We start from the raw sequence: 19,682 nt of genomic DNA, 5'->3' as shown, positions 1-19,682 counted from the left end.
GAAGAGATTGAATATTATTACCAAACTAACTTCGGATTTCTAATTTATCTTAATTGAAGTTATTTAAATTTTATTGAAAATAATGCTTTTTTAAACAGTTTAGACAAACTAACTATTTTAATGAAAATATTAGGAAACAAAAGTTAAAGTTTTAGTAGTCAATTTTAATTTTTTTGAATATTTTCACAATAAAAACTGCTAAAACTTTTTTTTTTTAATTTTGTTTTTTTGTTCTGTCGTATACATATATAAAAACAATTAATATTTTAGTATGAATAAAATGGCCGTGGCAAGAAGAAGACATACAGTTTGTCTTTATGTCCCGAAATATGATTCCATAAATAATAAATAATTACTTACTGCAACTGTAATTATTACCAATATACCTATATTAAACTTACAAGGGAATAAAGAAAGGGAAAAAAAAATGAAAAAAAATTTATATAAATTGAAGACTATTACAAAATTAAAAATCTTACACACTTTTATTTAATTGATCCACTTTTAAATATAGCAAATAACAAATATTAAATTTGATTTAAAATAATGAAATAATTACTGAAAAAAAGTGAAATAACAAAGTCGTAGGAAAAAAGTAACAACAAAATAAATTTATAAAAATAAAAACAATTTTGCGCAACATACAACTTGCAATAAAATTATTAGTAATAGTTTTTCTTTTGAAAAAATAAAACAAAAAATAGAAAAAATAACAAAGTTAAATGTCTGTTAAACTCTTTTAAATTAAAAATAAAAAAATATGTTATTTAATTAAGATTAAATACGTATTAAAATTATTAGTTAAAAGCTAAATCAATAAGTACTTGCTTCTCTCGGTACAAAAAACATATATTTAACGATGATTAAACCAAAGAAACACTATGTGTGCTAAGTTAAACTTTTAAATAAAATGGAAAAGCTTATCTATACAACGTAGATAACTTTAAAAGTCACGCACCCCGTCACACTGTGTAAAATAGTTTTACAAAATCGTCCCTTAAATATTTTTTGCTCAAGTATACATTTTCGAGAGCATTATGTTGTGGAAATTTTAGAACAAATTCATATTTTTACTTATATGCATAAATGGAAATGATATTATATTTTTCCTACAACCAAAAACTTTCCAAACATGGCGAACCATAAGTTAAATAAAAAGCGTTAAAAGAAAGAGAAAAGGACCTTGGTGCAAAAATGTTTTGTGAGCAGCTAGGGTTATTCGTCGACAAACCAAAACAAGTAAATGGTAATACCAATGATGGTAATACTGCTACGAGATTCTTTAAAAATGCAAACCGCTCTTCTGAAGTCATTCGAGTAGACGATTTGATTAAGCGAATTTAAATAATTCTAACAGCTTTCCTCAGGTGTTATGGTAAATGCTTAAAGTTTTGGTATATATACTACAGAAACTGCCCACATTTATGTGAGTATTTAGCCTGGTGCTATATGCCATCTTCAGTACACAAAATTTCTCGGAGAAAATATCATAAAACATTTTCACTTCTGCCTATTGGTCATTTTTCAGAAGATGCGCAAAGAAGATGCGCAAAGAAGATGCGCAAGTATCCCGTAAAAAAGGGAATTAAAAAAATTTCCTTATTTTGGCAGGAAATATTTTAGATTAGCTGCAAATGATGACGTATTTAAAATACTTCCGATCCATTCATCACCAGATTTCCATAATAAGCATTTTATAAACTGTGAAAATTATTTATGTAAATATTAAGATTTAAGTAAAATGATTAATTACACGAAACAATTAAAAATCCAAATTAGTAAAACAGTTACGCCTAAAATAACGAAAATTTTTGTAAAAAAGTTAAAAATGTACATGTTTGTTTTTTGTCTTGAGTTTTGTCAAATCCTCGCATAAATGTTTTTCGATTGTTAAATAAGCTTTTGTCAAATCCTCGCATAAATGTTTTTCGAATGTTAAATAAGCTTTTTCATATAATTAAAAAGAACAAGATTAGTTAAAAATAAAAAATGAAAATTTTAGAGTTTTTAATTTTTATTTACCAACTTTATATTAAAGTATTTTTTATGAAAAATATTTCCTTAGGATCTTAATATACTACTTCACATTTGTGCAAATTTCAACACTTTCAAAAAAGTTTTAGATTTTTGATCCAAAACTGACCATTATTTTCACAGTGCGTCACTAGCCTGATGTCTTTGCTTCAATTTTGCTTTTAATTCTATAAAAATTTTTATTACTTTTCAATAATTCATTAAAATGAATTTTGTTTCATACTTTTGGTCCTCTTATAGATATTAAAACCTTAGTTGCGGCAAAAAAAAAAAAAATTTTGGGCTAAATTTATGAGTGTGATTTTAGTGTCTGCTTAAGTATCAATTATGAATAACTAATAAAAATTGTAAAAGTTACTTTTTTGACTTAGAACCTAAAAATTAAAAAATGATAAATGCGATTTCTTAGCAGAATCCCCAATCGACTGAACTGAAAAGTACTGAAACATGAACAAGCTGCCGTCCAAATGAATAAGTACCTTGATGCAAATGTAGCAATTATTAAAAACATTAGAGCGGTCAATATTGAAATCATTGTTAAAATATGGTCATGCAGGAGGAAGGAATGATTACAGGAAAGATGATATTTTTATTTCAAATTATTATGAACTTTATGTAACTAATTACTTAGCAAACAAACATATTTTGTTTGTTTACTCAATTTATGTTATTTTCTTTTTAAGCACTGTTTTTGAACAACTTTATATATTTATATATAATTACTTTTGAATGTTTATAATAAGTTCATATATAGTTTGTGAGAATATTTAAAAATGATTTTAATGATTATTACGAGACATTTTGTATATTAGCAGTATAAAACACATTTACTGATATGTGTTCTAAATTTCATTTTTACCACATTTCATATATATATATATATATATATATATATATATATATATATATATATATATATATATATATATATATATATATATATATAGTAGTAGTAGTATATATTTGTTACAACAAAAGTAAAAATAATTGACAAAATACAAATCATAGAATGTCAGATTATAGTTAGTTTTTATTAAGCTCCAATTGCAACTTTCACTAAGGATAGCTGCGAGCTGTAGTAACATTAGAGCTTATCGAGGCTCGCTTTAAAACTGTTGACAGTTGGAGAACCGATTACTTTATCTGGTAACATGTTCCATGGGTTGGCAATGCGATTGTTGAAAAAGTGGAAACGAGCTAAGTTATTGCTGTTTTTTTCACGGTGAATTCTTTCTCTGTGATTTACTCTTGGTGGAATTTTGATGAGAGGAAAGTGCCAGTTGATGTCTATGTTATTAACAATTTTTTATTTTTGGATGAGGTCACCTCGTTTACGACGTTCAACAAGGGAAGATAGGCCAAGTTGTAAACACCTGAACGTGTAGTCTAACTTTTTTAGTTTGTCTGGTATTTTTTTGGCTCAGCGCTGTATGGATTCAATTGTTTGTTCATCCTTCACCAAATGAGGGTTCCAACCTAGAATTGCAAACTCAAGTAAAGGACAGATATAGGTGGAGTAGAGTTGTTTCCATAAAGAAGCATCACGAGATTGGAAAGTGTGTTTTAGGATGCCAAGCATTTGATTTGCTTTATATGAGGCAATGATGAATTGGGTTTCTACTTTAAGATCATTGGTAATTTAAATTCCCAAGTCACGCTCAGAGGTAGTTACTTCGAATGTAGTTCGAGTCGTTATTGAACAAGGGCCTAATTCCTTCATTGAGTACTTAAAAGGTGTTAATTTTTTTGGCCAAAGTGCATGACCTTGCATTTCTTTGCATTTAGCTCCATGAGCCAAGATTTAGTCCACTGGACAATTTGGTCAATATCTGATTGGAGCTAAAGTTGAGCAGCAAATGAGTTGACAATGCTTAGGATTTTAGTGTCATCAGCGTAAATCTTACAACTGTTTTCTTTGCTTATTACATCTGGCAGATCATTGATGAAAATAACAAATAAAATTTGACCCAAGACTGATCCTTGCGGAACTCCACTTGTCACAGGTAACCAATTCGATTGGTTACCTGTGACAACTGTTGAGTAGAAAAGCTTTTATCCAGTTGAGAAGATTGCCTTCGATTCCGTACATTTTTAATTTGTAAAGCATTCGTTGATGTGGGACTTTGTCAAAAGTTTTAGCAAAATCCAGAAATACGACGTCAACTGGTAGCTTTCTAGCTATATTTCCAGTCAAGAAGTCCATTGTTTCAAGGAGATTTGTAATGCATGCTTTTTCTCTAAAAATCCGTGTTGACTATTTGATAAAAGATTGTTTGATTTTAAATGCTGCATAATTGCCTTCTTAACTAATTTCTCCATTATTTAACACGGAATTGAGGTGAGGGATATTGGTCTGTAGTTTGATGGGTCGATTCTGGAGCCCTTCTTAAATAAAGGTGTTACAATTGCTTTGGACCATGAGCTTGGAATTTCACCATTGTCAAATGACTTTTGAAAGACGAGAGTAAGTGAAGAAGACATTGAGGTAGAACAAAAGCATAAAACGTGAGGACTGACATTACCTACACCAAGTGATTTAGATATATCTAGTGCTGAGAGTTCCATTAGAGTGGCCAGAGTATCAAAAGATACGCTATTGAGGATTGTGTTCTACGATCAAAACGGGGAAGATTGTCATTGGATGGCTCTTTGCTGAAAACTGATTGAAATTGATTGTTAAGTGAGTTGGCTATTGTAATTTTGTCAGAGGTAATTATCTCACTGGAACTGGTGATTCGCATAGATGAGATCTGATTCATTACAGAGCGTTTACTATTTATGTATGAAAACAGTCTTTTAGGATTACGCTTATCACTGGCAAGGGAAATTTCGAATGATTTCAGAGAAGAATGACTTAATTTTTTAACAAACTTTCTAGTTTCCCTATATTCCTCAACTAGTGATGTGATTTTCCATTTTGAACTGACGTTACGAGCCCATTGCGATTTTTTAAGACGAATAAGAGATTATAGTTCTTTTGTCATCCATGGTTGTTTTTTGGGGGATGGTTTGTTTGGCATACGAGGGATGAATTGAAGACAGCATTCATTGTATTTGTTGAGCCAAAGTTGGTAACATTGTTCTACATTTAAGTCATTAAAAATAGACGACCAGTCAACATTATTGAATTCTTTGTTGATTTTTTCGTAGTTACCATGCTTGTATGTAAATTTAGAGCTGTTGAAACGTGATAATTTTATTCTGGAAGTCAGTTTGTAATGCCAGGTGATAGTGCAATGATATTGATCAGACAAACCGAGTGGAGGACCGATTTTGATTTCGCTAGCACGATATGAAGAGTCACATGTGATGAGATCAAGAGTCTTTGTCATAGGGCAATTAGCAGGTTTGAAAGTAGAGACAGTGACGATTTGGTGAAGATGACAATCTTGAAAAACAGAGACAAATGAAGAACTGAGACCAATTTTACTAGAGCAAAAGACTGAGTTGGAAGGCCAAGAAATCTCTGCGAAATTAAAACTAGCAATGATGATACCGTTGTATTTTTTAGTCGATATTAAAGTTTTGACATGGAAAATAGCACTTGGAATCTCTGAGAAGGCTTCGATACCGGAGGATGGAGGTCTATAAATGCAGCCTAGGATCAGAGTTTCATTCAAAAGCTTTAGTTCAACCCATAATTGTTCTAAATAGTAAGGAATAAAATCTTTGTGTAGTAGGGATTCCTCTATTTTGTTTGAGATGATTTTACTATTTATGTATATAGCTACACCTCCTCCGATTTGGTTGCGACGGTCTAAACGATAGAGGTTGTAGTTCTGAAGAGAGGGAGTTGATTGGTCATTGAACCATGTCTCGGTGATAAAAATAATGTCAAAAGAGTTGTTTTCTGCAAGTAAGGACAGTTCGATGATTTTTATTGGATTGAGGGAGGTTGCATTGGCGTAGAAGCACGAAAGATGAGATAATTTGATGGAAGAGCTGGCCTTGTTAAAGAATGTTGAACTAGTGAGAAGTTGAGAGCGACTGAATGGCTTCAGCAGCTGATTTCCATTTGAGGAATGGATTCCTCTCTCTTCCATTGATGTTGACTGTTTTGGATGTGTCAATGCATTTGATTTTTTCGCTGCGGCCGACAAATCGAAAGGGTTTGTCAAGTAAATCTTTTGCCAATAGTTCTGCATTTACAATAGCACGCTTTTTGTTTAAGTTGTTGAATGTTTCTTGTTCGAAAGTTGTACGGTCTGGGCGAATGTAGACAGATTTTAATTCATCTATTGAGGCAAGTCACTTTGAATTAGATAAGAGATCATTGCGTCGCTCATTCGAGTCAAACTCAATGATGATCAATTCATTTGGTTCAGCTGCTATTGTAGTTAAACTGGTGTTGTTGTTGATCTTTTTTGTGAAATGCCCAATAACTTTAAAAGCAACATTATAGTTAAGTTTTTTAAGCATACTTTGAACTGAAATGAGCCTCTGATTATTGTCATAGGATTTTGGAAGACCGACAACTATAGCTATTTTTGATTTCGTTTCTACAATTTTAGCATTTTCGTTGACTGCTGTGATAATTGCATTATTGGCTTCTGAACCGTGCTTGACTGCGCTTGCCCAATTAAGAGTTGTGGTCAAGCTCGGAAATGCTGACTTTGGCTGATTAAAAAGATTTGCTTTTAGAGTAATATTTTCAGTTTCAAGAACAGATACGCGGGTGAGAAGCATGCTGACTGTGGCTATTAGTTTCGATATCGTAACATCAAGTGTTTGAGAAGTAGCTGAATGGTTACCTTGACCAAGGCCTGGCCAGTTGGCTGCTAGAGCTGCAAGTTGGTCGGTTGAACAAGGTGCGGTCATTATCATCAATGATTTACAAATTGCTCAATCTGATATTTTATATTTGATAAGAGGGCTACCACTCTGAATAACAGTGAATTACCTCTTGGTCGAGAACTTGTAAACACAGTATTGCACTAAAAAAATATGTGTTTTTTCTCCGAATATATATATATATATATATATATATATATATATATATATATATATATATATATATATATATATATATGTTCATATATATATATATATATATATATATATATATATATATATATATATATAAATATATATACTTATATATATATATATATATATATATATTTGTAAATATATATGGATATATATATATATATATATATAAATATATATATATATATCTATTTATATATATATATATTTTATGTATATATATATACATATATATATATGTTTATATATATATAGATATATATATATATTTATTTATCTTTATACATATATATATATATATATATATATATATATGCATATATAAATATATATACCTAAATATATATATATATATATATATATATATATATATATATATATACATCTATATATATATATATATATATATACATATATATATATATATATATATATATATGTATATATATATATATGTATATATATATATATGTATATATATATATATAAATATAAATTCATAAATATATATGGATATATATAGATATATATATATATATATATATATATATTTATATATATATATATATATATATATATATATATATATATATATATATATATATATATATATATATATATGTATTTACATATGTTAGTTAGTTAGTTAGTTAGTAGAAGACGCTGTAACTGGCATAGCCAGTGAGTGTGTTATCAGGCACATTTTGACAGCCGAATTGATCATTTGCTGCTCATCCAGCAATCAATTGCTGCTTTAAAGCTGTTGACTGAAGGCGATTTAACAACTTCTTCTGGCAGAGAGTTCCATGCATTCGCTACTCGATTAAAAAAGAAGTTTTCTCTGTGCTTGTGTTTTGTCATTTCCTTGAAACATTTAAAGCAGTGACCTCGTATAATTATTAACTATTGGAAAACGATTACCTTTTTCTAATTTGTCAATAGTATTCATAATTTTATAAATTTGTATTAGATCTCCTCTTTGTCTCCTTTCCACTAGAGTAGTTAGGTTTAATTTTTCAATTTTTTTTGTATAGGAGAGATTTCTGATTGATGAAACAACTTTTATAGTATATATTATTAAAAAAGTATTATATAATTTCATTCTTTATACTTTGGACGGGTTTCTTGAGATATGCATTTTTAAAATGCAAAAAAAAATGTATATACGTCTTTAAAAAAACTTTCGTCGTCAAAAAGTGTATCTGTTTATTAAGAGTAAATAACAACGCGTCTACATTGAACCAATGTTTTTAGATCGTTTTGACATTTTGTGCATTCTGTTCATTACCACTCAGCTGCTTACAATTTTTTCAACGATCATTAAAAAAATTACAATGTTAAAGTTCGAGTGACCTGACTATCTATATCCTATAATTATGGTATTAGGTCAACATAAATATTTTTGCAACATGCGCTAACGCATTTTTTTATTTTTTTTTGTTGTATATGAAGCTAAATGAGCGCGGAGATTCATACCTTTTGGTGTTAGTGTAATGACAGTACATATAGCATCATCGATTTTAAGATGAATTTTTTTATTACTTTTTACTACTTTTTTAAATTTCCATCAATGTTCATTCTCTTTATAACTATGACTTTGATTACTTTTTCAGAAAGAACGAATTTTTCTTTTTAACAAAATAAAAGTATTTTATCTCATACTTTTCGTTGTCTCCTTTCTAATACGTCACTTTTAAACTTTTCAAGTAAACTAAATCCATGCTTAAGTAGGTTTCCAATCAATTATCCTTAAAAAGTTGGTGTGTTTGTTAATGCTGCAGTTGTTTATTTTATTTATTTATTTGTTTCTTCAGTATAAAAGAACTCTTACTGTTAAATCTTAAGGTAAGTGTTCACAGTTATTTATTAAAAAACCTAAATCTTTTTAATAACATAATGTAATCGATTTAAAAATATATAAACGTTCTTTCTACATAATTTAACACGATGTTGTACAACAATAAAACTCCTAAACTAATCTTACAACACGCGGTTCTTCACTTAGCATATAAAAAGTGCCAGTGGAGAACCAATAAAAATAGCAAAAAACTTATACAAAAATCATTAATTTAACTTGATTATTGAGAGTCTTCATTTTCCACGCACTACCTCCTTTAATTGTCTTAAGTAATGTCCTTCTATGGCAGACTGTCGCTTCGGCCGCATGTCATTTGATTTGGGCATCAAATTGATCCAATCAGTACCTTTACCTACAACAATGATTATGTTTTTCAAAACCTTTTCATCCTTATGGTTATTCAAATCTGCATTTTATTCCTGAGGGATTGCTTATAAAGAGGACGAAAACACAAATGATCATTTCTATAGCTGAAACACTTTTCAACTTAGCTCCTCAAATTTTGCCGACTTTTCTTATTCCTGAGGGATTGTTTACAAATTTTGCCGACTTTTCTTATTCCTGAGGGATTGTTTACAAATTTTGCCGACTTTTCTTATTCCTGAGGGATTGTTTACAAATTTTGCCGACTTTTCTTATTCCTGAGGGATTGTTTACAAATTTTGCCGACTTTTCTTATTCCTGAGGGATTTTTTACAAATTTTGCCGACTTTTGCCGAAATTTCTGTGACTATTTTCACTTTCCCTTAAGATCCATAAAGTTTTAATTCATTATTGTAAATTAATACTATGCAATTTATTTTTGAAATATATATTAGTTTTTTTTACCATTAAACTTGTTGAACAAATGTTGTTGTTCAACAAGTTTAATGGAATGAGGCAAAATTAATTATTTATTTGAGTTTTAGTGCAGATTTATCAAAAGTTAGACAGTTATTCAGTTTAAAAGCAGACACTGAAGAAAAAAGGATTGTGAGGGGGGATGGGAGGAAAAATTTTACCTGTATCATTTGGTATTTTGTGTGCTATATGATTTATTATTGGCTTGTGTTGGCTTAGTTTTGCGGGGGGACTGATCAAATGTTGTCTTAAGGTAAAATTCAGAGGCTAAGCTTTTCAGAGAGAAAGCTAAGGTTACGGGAGGGATTAGGTAGAGGAGAGTAGAGTAAAAACCACATCATGAAAGGTGAAACATATCTATTGTTTAGAAACACAAATTTAATTACAAGTAGCGTATAAGAACAATGTTTTTGTGTTATGTTTCCGTCATTGCTCTTCTGGCAACAGTATGTTGTGGGGCTTGTCTGTGTCTTGTCCTTACTAATTTGTTTTTTATTGTTTTGTGGTTCGCAGAGACTTTCATTGGTTTAATAGGAAAAATGCGGTGAAGATAGGCTTCGTTTTCAATGATGTACCAGTGTTTTATGACAATCTCTCGTAATTGTTGTCCTGTGGAGTTAAAGGGTTGTATAATTGGTAGGATGTGTGAGTCGTTGCTGTGGTTGTTGTCGTTATTTTTATTGTGGCTTCCTTTGGTTTGCCGATCATTTCTTCTTGGTTTATTGCGAGGGCTTTTTGGAATTGATGATTAATCACGGCTAGAGGATACCCTTTTGTGACAAGAATTTTTGCCAGCTCTTTGAGTTCGTCCTCCAGGTCCCACGTGTTCAAGATGACTTTGCTTGGTTTTTGGTGTCTTGGGTGATTTTAGAAAAAGTTGAGTAGGGTCATTGTGTCAGTTGGTTTTTGGTAGAGTGTTGAGTACAGTCTGCCATTTGCAACCTTGCATAGTTTAACGTCCATGGACTTAATACTTTGTTTGGAGACGTTGAATGTGAATTTTATTAAGTTGTGTAAATTGTTCATGTAGTCTAGCGGGGACTATCTCTTACTTCTTCGATGGTGCCATCGAATAGTAAGAGAATCTTGTCAAAAATGTATCTTTTGTAGTGAAAAACAGATTTTTTTAATTTGTGCATAATTTTCCCTTCAATATTGCCCATAAATATGTTGGCGTAGGGAAGGGCCATTCTCGTTTCATTGGAGGTACCGTATTGTTGCTTGTAGTGTTTATTTCCGTATTTAAAAGTGCTGTTCGAGAGGATTCAATCTACGAGTTGAAGAAAGTGTGTTATGGGTATCATTGGCGGAAGTTTGGTAGGAAAATAGAAATTCCGGTAAAGTGTTGAGTACAGTTAATGCATTGTTTGATTGCCTCAATGGCGTCCTGTTGGGGTATGTTAGTGTAGAGGAATATGACGTCTTCTGTAACTAAAGAGAACTTTTTGAAAGGGATTTTTAATTCTTGTTGGAGTTCCAGTAGATGTGTCATCTCTTTTAGATAGGCCGGAAAAATTAATGCTAATAGCTACAGGTATTTAGTCACGCATTCGGGCATGTTGTCCGTTAGGCCTGAGCATTCAGATACAATCAATCGAAGAGGAAGTTACTCTTTGTGAGTTTGTGGTAGGCCTTAAAGGAATGGTGTTTGCCCTAGAAACTCAGGTCTCATATAGTGAGCTATTCCTTTGTTGATAACGTATGTTTTCAATGGGTGGTCAATGAGATTGTTGACTATGTTGTTGGCTTCTGTTGACGGGTCGTATGTGAGTAATTATACGTTACAGGGTCTATAAGATGGTTGTTAACTTTTTTTATATAGTCGTTGGTGGTAAGAATGCAGATTCCACCGCCCTTGTCCGTTTCCTTGATGGTTGTATTTTGTTCTTATCTTGGCGTCTGATGGCTCTCGTTTTTCATTTCTGATGATACGTTTGTCTTTTTTTTTTTCTTTGAGGAGTTGAGTTACCTTCGTTTGAACAATTTTAAAGTGTCTCCTGAGTTTTGCGTCTTTTGGTTCTGGCGGAACACAAAAGGGATTTGGTTGCCTAAGGGTGTTATTTTTGTTATCGTTTTCTTCTTTGCTAATGCGGCTTTTGCTATTTTTTAAATATTGTTTGGAATGAATTTATCTCTTAAACTTCCTTAGTTGCAAAAGGTATGTCTCTCTGATGTGCTTTGTGAAGATATGAAAAAATTTAGATCTCTGTCTAAATTTTGTCTAGCATTTCTAGGTCTGTTTCCGGCAGTTTGTAGTATGATAAGTTAGCGATTAGTTTATGTCTTAGGCTGCGTCTGCGTTTTTCTATTACTCTTTTGAGAAAAAGTTGTATTGTGTGGTCAACTGTGTGGTTTGACCTGTATGAAAAGTTTTTTTAAAGTAAGTGGTTGGATTTCCAGTTTGTTGCTGCTGGCACCATACAATTTGTTTTTGATATCCTAAGAGATTAAATTGAGTATTTGAACTACTCGAGTCTTATTGGAAACAGTGGTTTACAAGAAATAATTTTTTGGTATATAGTTAAGAATTAAGTAATCATAGGGTCGCGTATAATATACTAAAATTTTTTATGTCGGCGTTTGCGATTCTAGCCGGTCGGTGTTCGTCATATTATTTGGGACTAGAACAATCATGGAATTTAATTGGCGTGTTGGGTGTTCGAAACACCATGGTGAAACTTTGTGGCTAAGGCAACATTTTTGCTTTTCAATTTGATTAACTTTACAAATGAATATTTTCACATCCTTAAAAGAGTATTCTCTTACCTTGAAGTACTTTATCAGATAATCTTCTCTTTACAAATAAATCAATCTCGGCTAAAATAAAAAGAGATCCTGTAATTATCTTGGCTCCAGTTTACCATTTGTGTCATGTGATTTTAGAGATTCCATGACCTAATGGATGTTATTACAGGTCGTTCCCCAATGGCTGTTGCTACAGGTTTCAAAACATCCAGCAACTGAGGGTTTGGTTTGGGCAGGTCTCCGTTTTCTATCTGAAAATATTTTTATCTCTAGTCTTAAAAAGCATTTTTTCTAAAAAGATTACCATTTGTAATTAGCAAGTCTTGCCTGTGAAAAAATTATTGATCCTGCGATTATACTGGTAATAAATTAAAATTTGTGCCACGTGATTTTTATGACGTAATACCGTTGTAACTGTTGCTACAGGTTTCACAATAGGCTGCTACTGAAGGTTTGGGTTGGGCAGGTCTTCCTTTCTGTTTTAATAATAAGATTTTATTTTCCTGAATTAACCTAGAAAAATATTTTTATTTTATTTTGAAGAGATTTTTTTCTCTCGCCCTAAAAGTGTTTTATCTAATAAGTTTATCATTTCTATTTAGTGAGTCTTGCCTGAAAAAAGAATTTGTTCCTGCAGATATATTAGAAAAAAATAAAAATTGTTTCACTCGATTTTAAAGATTTAATTCCGTACGGCTGTTACTACTGGTTTCAGAACATGCAAAAACTGAGGGTTTTAGTTGGGCAGGTCTCCTATTTGTTTTTATATGAAGGTTTTGTTTTCCTTTTGTAGCCAGGAATAAGTTTTGCATTCAATTTTTAAGAAATTTTATCTCTTGCCTTGAAATTATTTTATCTGATATGTTTAACATTATTAATTAGTAAGCCTTGCCTGGAAAGAGAAGTTATTTTTGCAGTTATACTGGTAATAAATAAATTTTTATTTATTTCTAAGAAATTTTGATCTCTTGCCTTAAAAATATTTTATCTGAAAAGTTTAACATTAGTAAGTCTTGCCTGGAAAGAGAAATTGTTCCTGCAGTTATACTGATGGTAAATTAAAATTTGTGTCACGTGATTTTAATGATGTCATTCCGTAATAGCTGTTGCTACAGGTTTCAATACTTGCAGCGGCTTTGAGTTTAACTTAGGCAAGTCTCCAGTTTGATTTTGAAAAAAGATTTTGTTTTAATGAGCTCTTCGGGATTAGGTTTTGCATTTTCTATCTAAAAATTTTTTTATTTTTCCCCATAGAAGTAATCCATCTTATTATTTCTATTTAGTGAGTCTTGCCTGGAAAAAGAAATTGTTTTACCCGGTTATACTAGTAATTACTTAAAAAATGTTTTAATGTGACTTAAGTGGTTTCGTTCCTTAATAACTGTTACTATAGGTTTCAGAACCTGCAGAGATTCAGAGATTGGGTTTAACCGTTCTTAATTTTTTTTTATTTCAAGGTTTTGTTTTCCTTAATTAGCCTAGAATAAGTTTTGCATTTAATTACTGAGAAATCTTTATCTCTTGCCTTAAAAGTATTTTAGCTAAAAAGATGAGCACTTTTAAATAGTAAGTCTTGCCCTGGAAAAAGATATTGTTCCTGCGTTTATACTGGTAATAGATTAAAGTTCGTGTGACGTGATTTTAATGATGTCATTCCCTAAGGGCTGATGCTACAGGTTTCAGAACATGCAGACTATAAATAAGACCAATAAAGACTTATTTGATCTAAATCTTAATAATTTCATTTTTCTAAATTGTTAGGCAGTGTAGAAATGAGTCACTAAGGGATGATCTTTGTTTTGAGCAAAAATTACTCGGCAATGAAAATACTCTATTGCTTTCTATTTAGGTTGGCTGTATGCAAGTTTGGGTATCAAGCAGCTTTTTTTAGCTATTTTGAATATTTCCAGTATTCTCATCCATTAAAAAATCTATTTTGAGGTCTTTGTTAGAATCTTCAGTTATAACACATTTTTAGGTTTATATGCTGCATTTATAGCTATCGCCATTCTGCCTTTAATATTTGTAACTTTTTTTTCTAAAGAGGATTCACTTTCGATTCCAATATCGACATCTTCACTGAATAATCTATTAAATAAGTTGTTTGCATAATTGCATCTTTTGAAGATGAAGTAAGCTCAGGAGAAGCAGTTGAATGTAAATCACGCGTTTGGGGGTATTTAATCAAAGTCACAAAATCTTGATTTCTTCAATCTTTAACGCGAAGAGACAGAACTAGCAACATCTCCTCTGAAATTGCATCGCTATTGTTACACAGGCAATCAAAAAAAAAATGTAAATTGCACAAGAATTAGCAAATTTTCATCTTATTTACCTAATAATTCTGCAGCTGTTTTGATTGGTTGAAGAGCGTTGGAAACAGTTTTTGAAACTAAGACATAAATATCGTTAAATAGGGAGCTCAACTTATTTAATGCTTATTTCACTGCGTCCATCACTTTAAAAAGTCTTTCAACCATTGTCATAATTATACTGTTCCATCTGGACCATAAATCTAGCAGTAAATTGAGTTCAATTTCGTGCTCTACTTTTACATAGTCTTGTAAAATAAATTTTCTTTAAGTCATATTTTTAAATAACTTATTTGTTTTTCTAATCATTTGTAAACCCGCATTTATATCTTCTCTTACACCTATTAGCGGTTCGAAATTGTTTAGGTTATCATTTTCAGATTTGCTAGAGCTATCACAAGAAAATCTAGATTCAATTTCTAAAGAATAAATGTTACAAATACTAGAATGTTCATTTCTTTAATAAATAACTTCCATTACAGCCAAGTGTATGCCGTGTTTATAATATAACTGGTGTATAAAACCAGATAATCTACCAAATTTGATCATTACTGTAGATGATCAGTGGTTAATGCAATAAAATCTGAAAAGATAATTACAAATTCTGATATTTTCACTTGAACTAGGTCAATTGTTACATCAGCTACACAACTTCCATGATTTTAACAAATCCTAGATTAATAAATAACTTATTGAAATGAATATTGATATTCAAATATCTTTGATTGCGTAGACTTGTCTATTCATTAAACGTTAGACTAAATTTTCTACTTTTTCTCTATGTGATTTTTTTTTAACAATAAATTCATTTTTTTCCATAGCCAAATATTCATGAGTTAGTTTCATCACATTGTTTTCACCTTATGAAAGATGATATTGTTTTTCACTTAATACTTGACGAATGAACTCACTTTCGCCTATTCTGTGAATTAAAAATTCATCAATGGCCGCAAATCTGGCCAATATCTCTGCTAAACACTGTTTCTAAGAAAAAAATAGTGCAAGAAACTTACTCGCCTTTGCCGGTTTTGTCTCACAGTTACTTGAACCAGCTATATAATTGTCATTTAAGTTTCTTTTCTTGATATTAATGTTATGAACATGTTGAAAATGTTGTATTAATCCACTGGTTGACGAGCCCATACAACTTATTAGTTTATTAAGACATTTAAAACACTTGGCTTGTTCGCCTGCTTTTTCTTTTAAAAAATATTTCCATACTGAATCAGCCATTATTAAACTAATATTTCGGCGATTCTAAAGAAAAAAAAATTATTTCCCGTCGGGAATTACTGGGAAGAACCTTCTAAAAGCACTGTTTAAAATATATTTGAGCAGCGGTGGCGCAATGAATAGAGTACTTGTATTGAAGCAAGAGATTCAGAGTTCAAAACAGTATTTGGTTATAATTTTCGCTAGTGGTAAGGAAGGGGGCGTGAACTTCCTAGTTTAAAGCATTTCAACGGTGTTTGGTTAAAAATTCACCAGGTCCTCTATTGGCACCTACAACAAAAATTAGAAGAAAAGAAAAATATGAACTGTGAGTTTTATTGGATTGTTAGATAAATAATTTAATGCTGAATTTTTACTCATAAAAAAAGCTTTATATAAGTTTTGACGAGGTATGGAGGTGTTTTAAACTAATTCCACCTCGCTACCCAGCACACATTCAATAGCAGAATTTAAAATGCCGTCAAAATAAGACGTATTACGCGAGCGCATTGCAGAGCTAATCAAATGCACAAAAGTCACAGATAAAAGACACTGAGAATCATTTTAAGACAGAAAATGTTGCAGTTTTAACTGTTTTCCGTATCTTGACATCCTAACCCCTTAACTGTGGCGTAATTTTAAAAATCACGTTGTTATTTACGGCAAAATATTTATGTTAACGATTTTTTTTAAACTGTTTAATTAATTTTCGTTTAGTACGCCGAAAATTGCAAAAAAAAATAAAAAAAAATAAACAACCTAATAGCATTTAACATTTCTTGATAATATCAACGAGGAACTAAATTTTATAGGCAACAAAAAAATAAAACAAAGATTTGTAAGACATTTAAAATATAATAACAAAAGTTCAATTATTTACAAAAACCTATAATTTTTCTTTTGTATGGTAAATTTTAAAACAAGGCACAACACACAAACCAACATTACAGTCTTGACACATATATCGGGTATCTGATCTAATCTTGTTTTCAGAGCAGACAACACACCTTCTACTTGGTTTCATATTTTTTTCTGTTGCTGGTATAGCATCAACAAAATGACGCTCTATTAATCTTAAAGGAGAAGGTAATACTCGAGTTCTACTTCTTTTTTTCTCGATGGATTCATGGTATTTAACAATGCTTTCTTTGATAATGGACTCTCTAAACTGTAAGGATGTCATATTAGGTGATAACTTATTGTTTATAATATTTGCATTGAATGCACAAACGCTAATCAAATGCATAAAAATCTTTTTGTACCATTTTTTAAGTCTTTTTCTTTCGGATTCATATGTTGTCAACATTTGATCAGATCGGTCAACACCACCCATGTTTTTGTTTTATTCATGTATCACTAGAGGAATATTTTTTTCTCTGCGAGCTCTATTAACAGTGATTGTATCATTTTGAACACAGGTACTCAGCATGTGCACATCTTTCTTGTCTCTCCATTTGGTACACATTATATTTGTTTTAGTATCATATCAAACTAAAGTATCACCAATTTTAATTTTAGCAATCTTTATATCCTGCGGTAACTGTTTGCGATTATTACGTAATGTACCTATGCAATCAGTATTATGATCCAGCAATACTTTGCAAATTTCATAAGATGTATACCAATTATCAATGTGTAAACAATAGCCATTACCAATTAAATTATCCATTAGAGTAATAACAATTTTAGTAGCTTGATATTTGTATTTTTTCAAGTCTGGTGCAAAACTTTCAGTCATTTCCTTACCAGTGTACAAAAAACAATTCCAAATATAGCCAGTAGCTGATTCACATAATGCAAAGGACTTCATTCCAAATTTGGAACGCTTGCTTGGAATGTATTGTTTCCAGCTTAAATGACCTTTCCAAAGCAGCAGTGATTCGTCTATTGATATATTTTTATTTGGTATATACAGAGTTTTGAATTTGTTTACTAGGTAGTCATAGATCGGTTTAATTTTTGCTTTTTTACAGAAATGTATTGGCAAACTACTGTTATCAACAAAATGAAGAAACTTCTCAATAAGACAAAACCTATCAAAAGACAATACTTTTCTTATTAGTGGTGTGTCAAACAGAGAGTTTGTTGAAAAATACATAGCATGTGTTGGTTTCCATAAGATTCCACGATATAAAATGAATGCTATATAGAGCCTGATGTCGTTTCTGCCTAAAGGTCTCCATTTTTGAACTCGGGATTTATCTTTAATTATATTATTTTTACGATATTGTACTGCGAAAAGGTTACTTTGCTCGACAGTAAGATCAACGAGGTCGTCTGTTACAAATGCTTCAAATATAGTAAGAGGAGTACTATTAACTATAAAACTTGGATGAGGTCCCGCATTACCCTCAAATTTAGCAAAATTGGCTTTATAACCGTCTATTTTAACCCAACTTGGTTCATTGTTTGTATTATCTTGTTCTAATTGCATTACATCAGTGTCAAGAAGGTCAGTTTCATTATCATCATCTGCTGATGATGAGCAAATTATTTCTTCTTCTGTAACAGATTTAACTGAACCTTCATTAGAAGAACCATCATTAGAACTAATATCAGATAATTCATCGCTTTCTCCCATGTATTCAATTAGATCTTGAACAGAATAATTACTTCTTTTAGGGTAAGATTTTCTAGCCGAAGCCATGTTTACTTTTCCACTAAACTAAACCATTGTCATATAAAGCTATTAGCTATATTTTGAAAAAACTCTAGAGTATAAAATGAAGACCATACTATTGTTAAAAGCTATTACATAACATAAATAACAAACTTGCTTTTAACTTATCATATCAGATCTGTTGTTTAACTCAAGTAAAAAACGGAAATATCCGTCAGTCACAAACGGTGCAACAGTTCCAAAATGCGGAAATATCCGTCAGACACATATAAGCCTACAGTTCCAATAAACGGACATATCCGTCAGACACACGTAGAGCTACACCCTTGAAAGACGGATATATCCGTCCAAGTGTAAGCAGCCTTATATCTGCAAAACGTGGGAAAACAAGGAATAGTCTGCCTAAAAAAAATTATTTTATTTGCTATATTATTTGCTATATTATTTGCTATATTATTTGCTATATTATTTGCTATATTATTTGCTATATTAATTGTTATATTGTTTGCTATATTATTTGCTATATTATTTGCTATATTATTTGCTATATTATTTGCTATAATAATTGCTATATTGTTTGCTATATTATTTGCCATATTATTTGCTACATTATTTGGTATATTGTTTGCTATATTATTTGGTATATTATTTGGTATATTATTTGCTATATTATTTGGTATATTATTTGGTATATTATTTGGTATATTATTTGCTATATTATTTGCTATATTATTTGGTATATTATTTGGTATATTATTTGGTATCTTATTTGGTATCTTATTTGGTATATTATTTGGTATATTATTTGCTATATTACTTGCTATATTATTTGGTATATTATTTGGTTTTGTGAGATATTTTTTCTATAGTGAAAGTTTCAAGATTTCTTGTTGCCAAGTTATCTATCAACACAAAACATCACAACAATAACATCACAAAAATAAGAAATTGCACAACATATTACAGTAAACTCTCAATAACTCAAACCTTTAAAAGACCAAAAAATTAGCTTATTAGATAATTTTAGAGTCATCGGAGAGTATAATCCATAAATATAGGCTTTACTGGAATT

At 30.6% G+C, this 19,682-nt stretch overlaps 1 protein-coding gene across 1 annotated transcript; it reads right to left on the bottom strand.

Annotated features, from left to right (window-relative positions):
- Window positions 1-17,476: 17,476 nt before the first annotated feature.
- LOC136079280 (piggyBac transposable element-derived protein 4-like) lies at window positions 17,477-18,637 on the bottom strand. The gene has a single exon (XM_065795011.1). The coding sequence runs from the start codon at window positions 18,635-18,637 to the stop codon at window positions 17,477-17,479; it is 1,161 nt and encodes a 386-aa protein (XP_065651083.1).
- Between the last annotated feature and the right edge of the window lie 1,045 nt (window positions 18,638-19,682).

This window comes from Hydra vulgaris, chromosome 04 (assembly GCF_038396675.1).
Source record: "Hydra vulgaris chromosome 04, alternate assembly HydraT2T_AEP".
Taxonomy (NCBI): domain Eukaryota; kingdom Metazoa; phylum Cnidaria; class Hydrozoa; order Anthoathecata; family Hydridae; genus Hydra; species Hydra vulgaris.
The sequence above is the reverse complement of the archived record's forward strand: the minus strand, read 5'-3'. Positions and strand labels throughout refer to the sequence as shown.

Bases quoted from the DNA above. Each gene is read 5' to 3' on its own strand.
- LOC136079280 (XM_065795011.1), bottom strand. From the start codon at position 18,637: ATGGCTTCGGCTAGAAAATCTTACCCTAAAAGAAGTAATTATTCTGTT.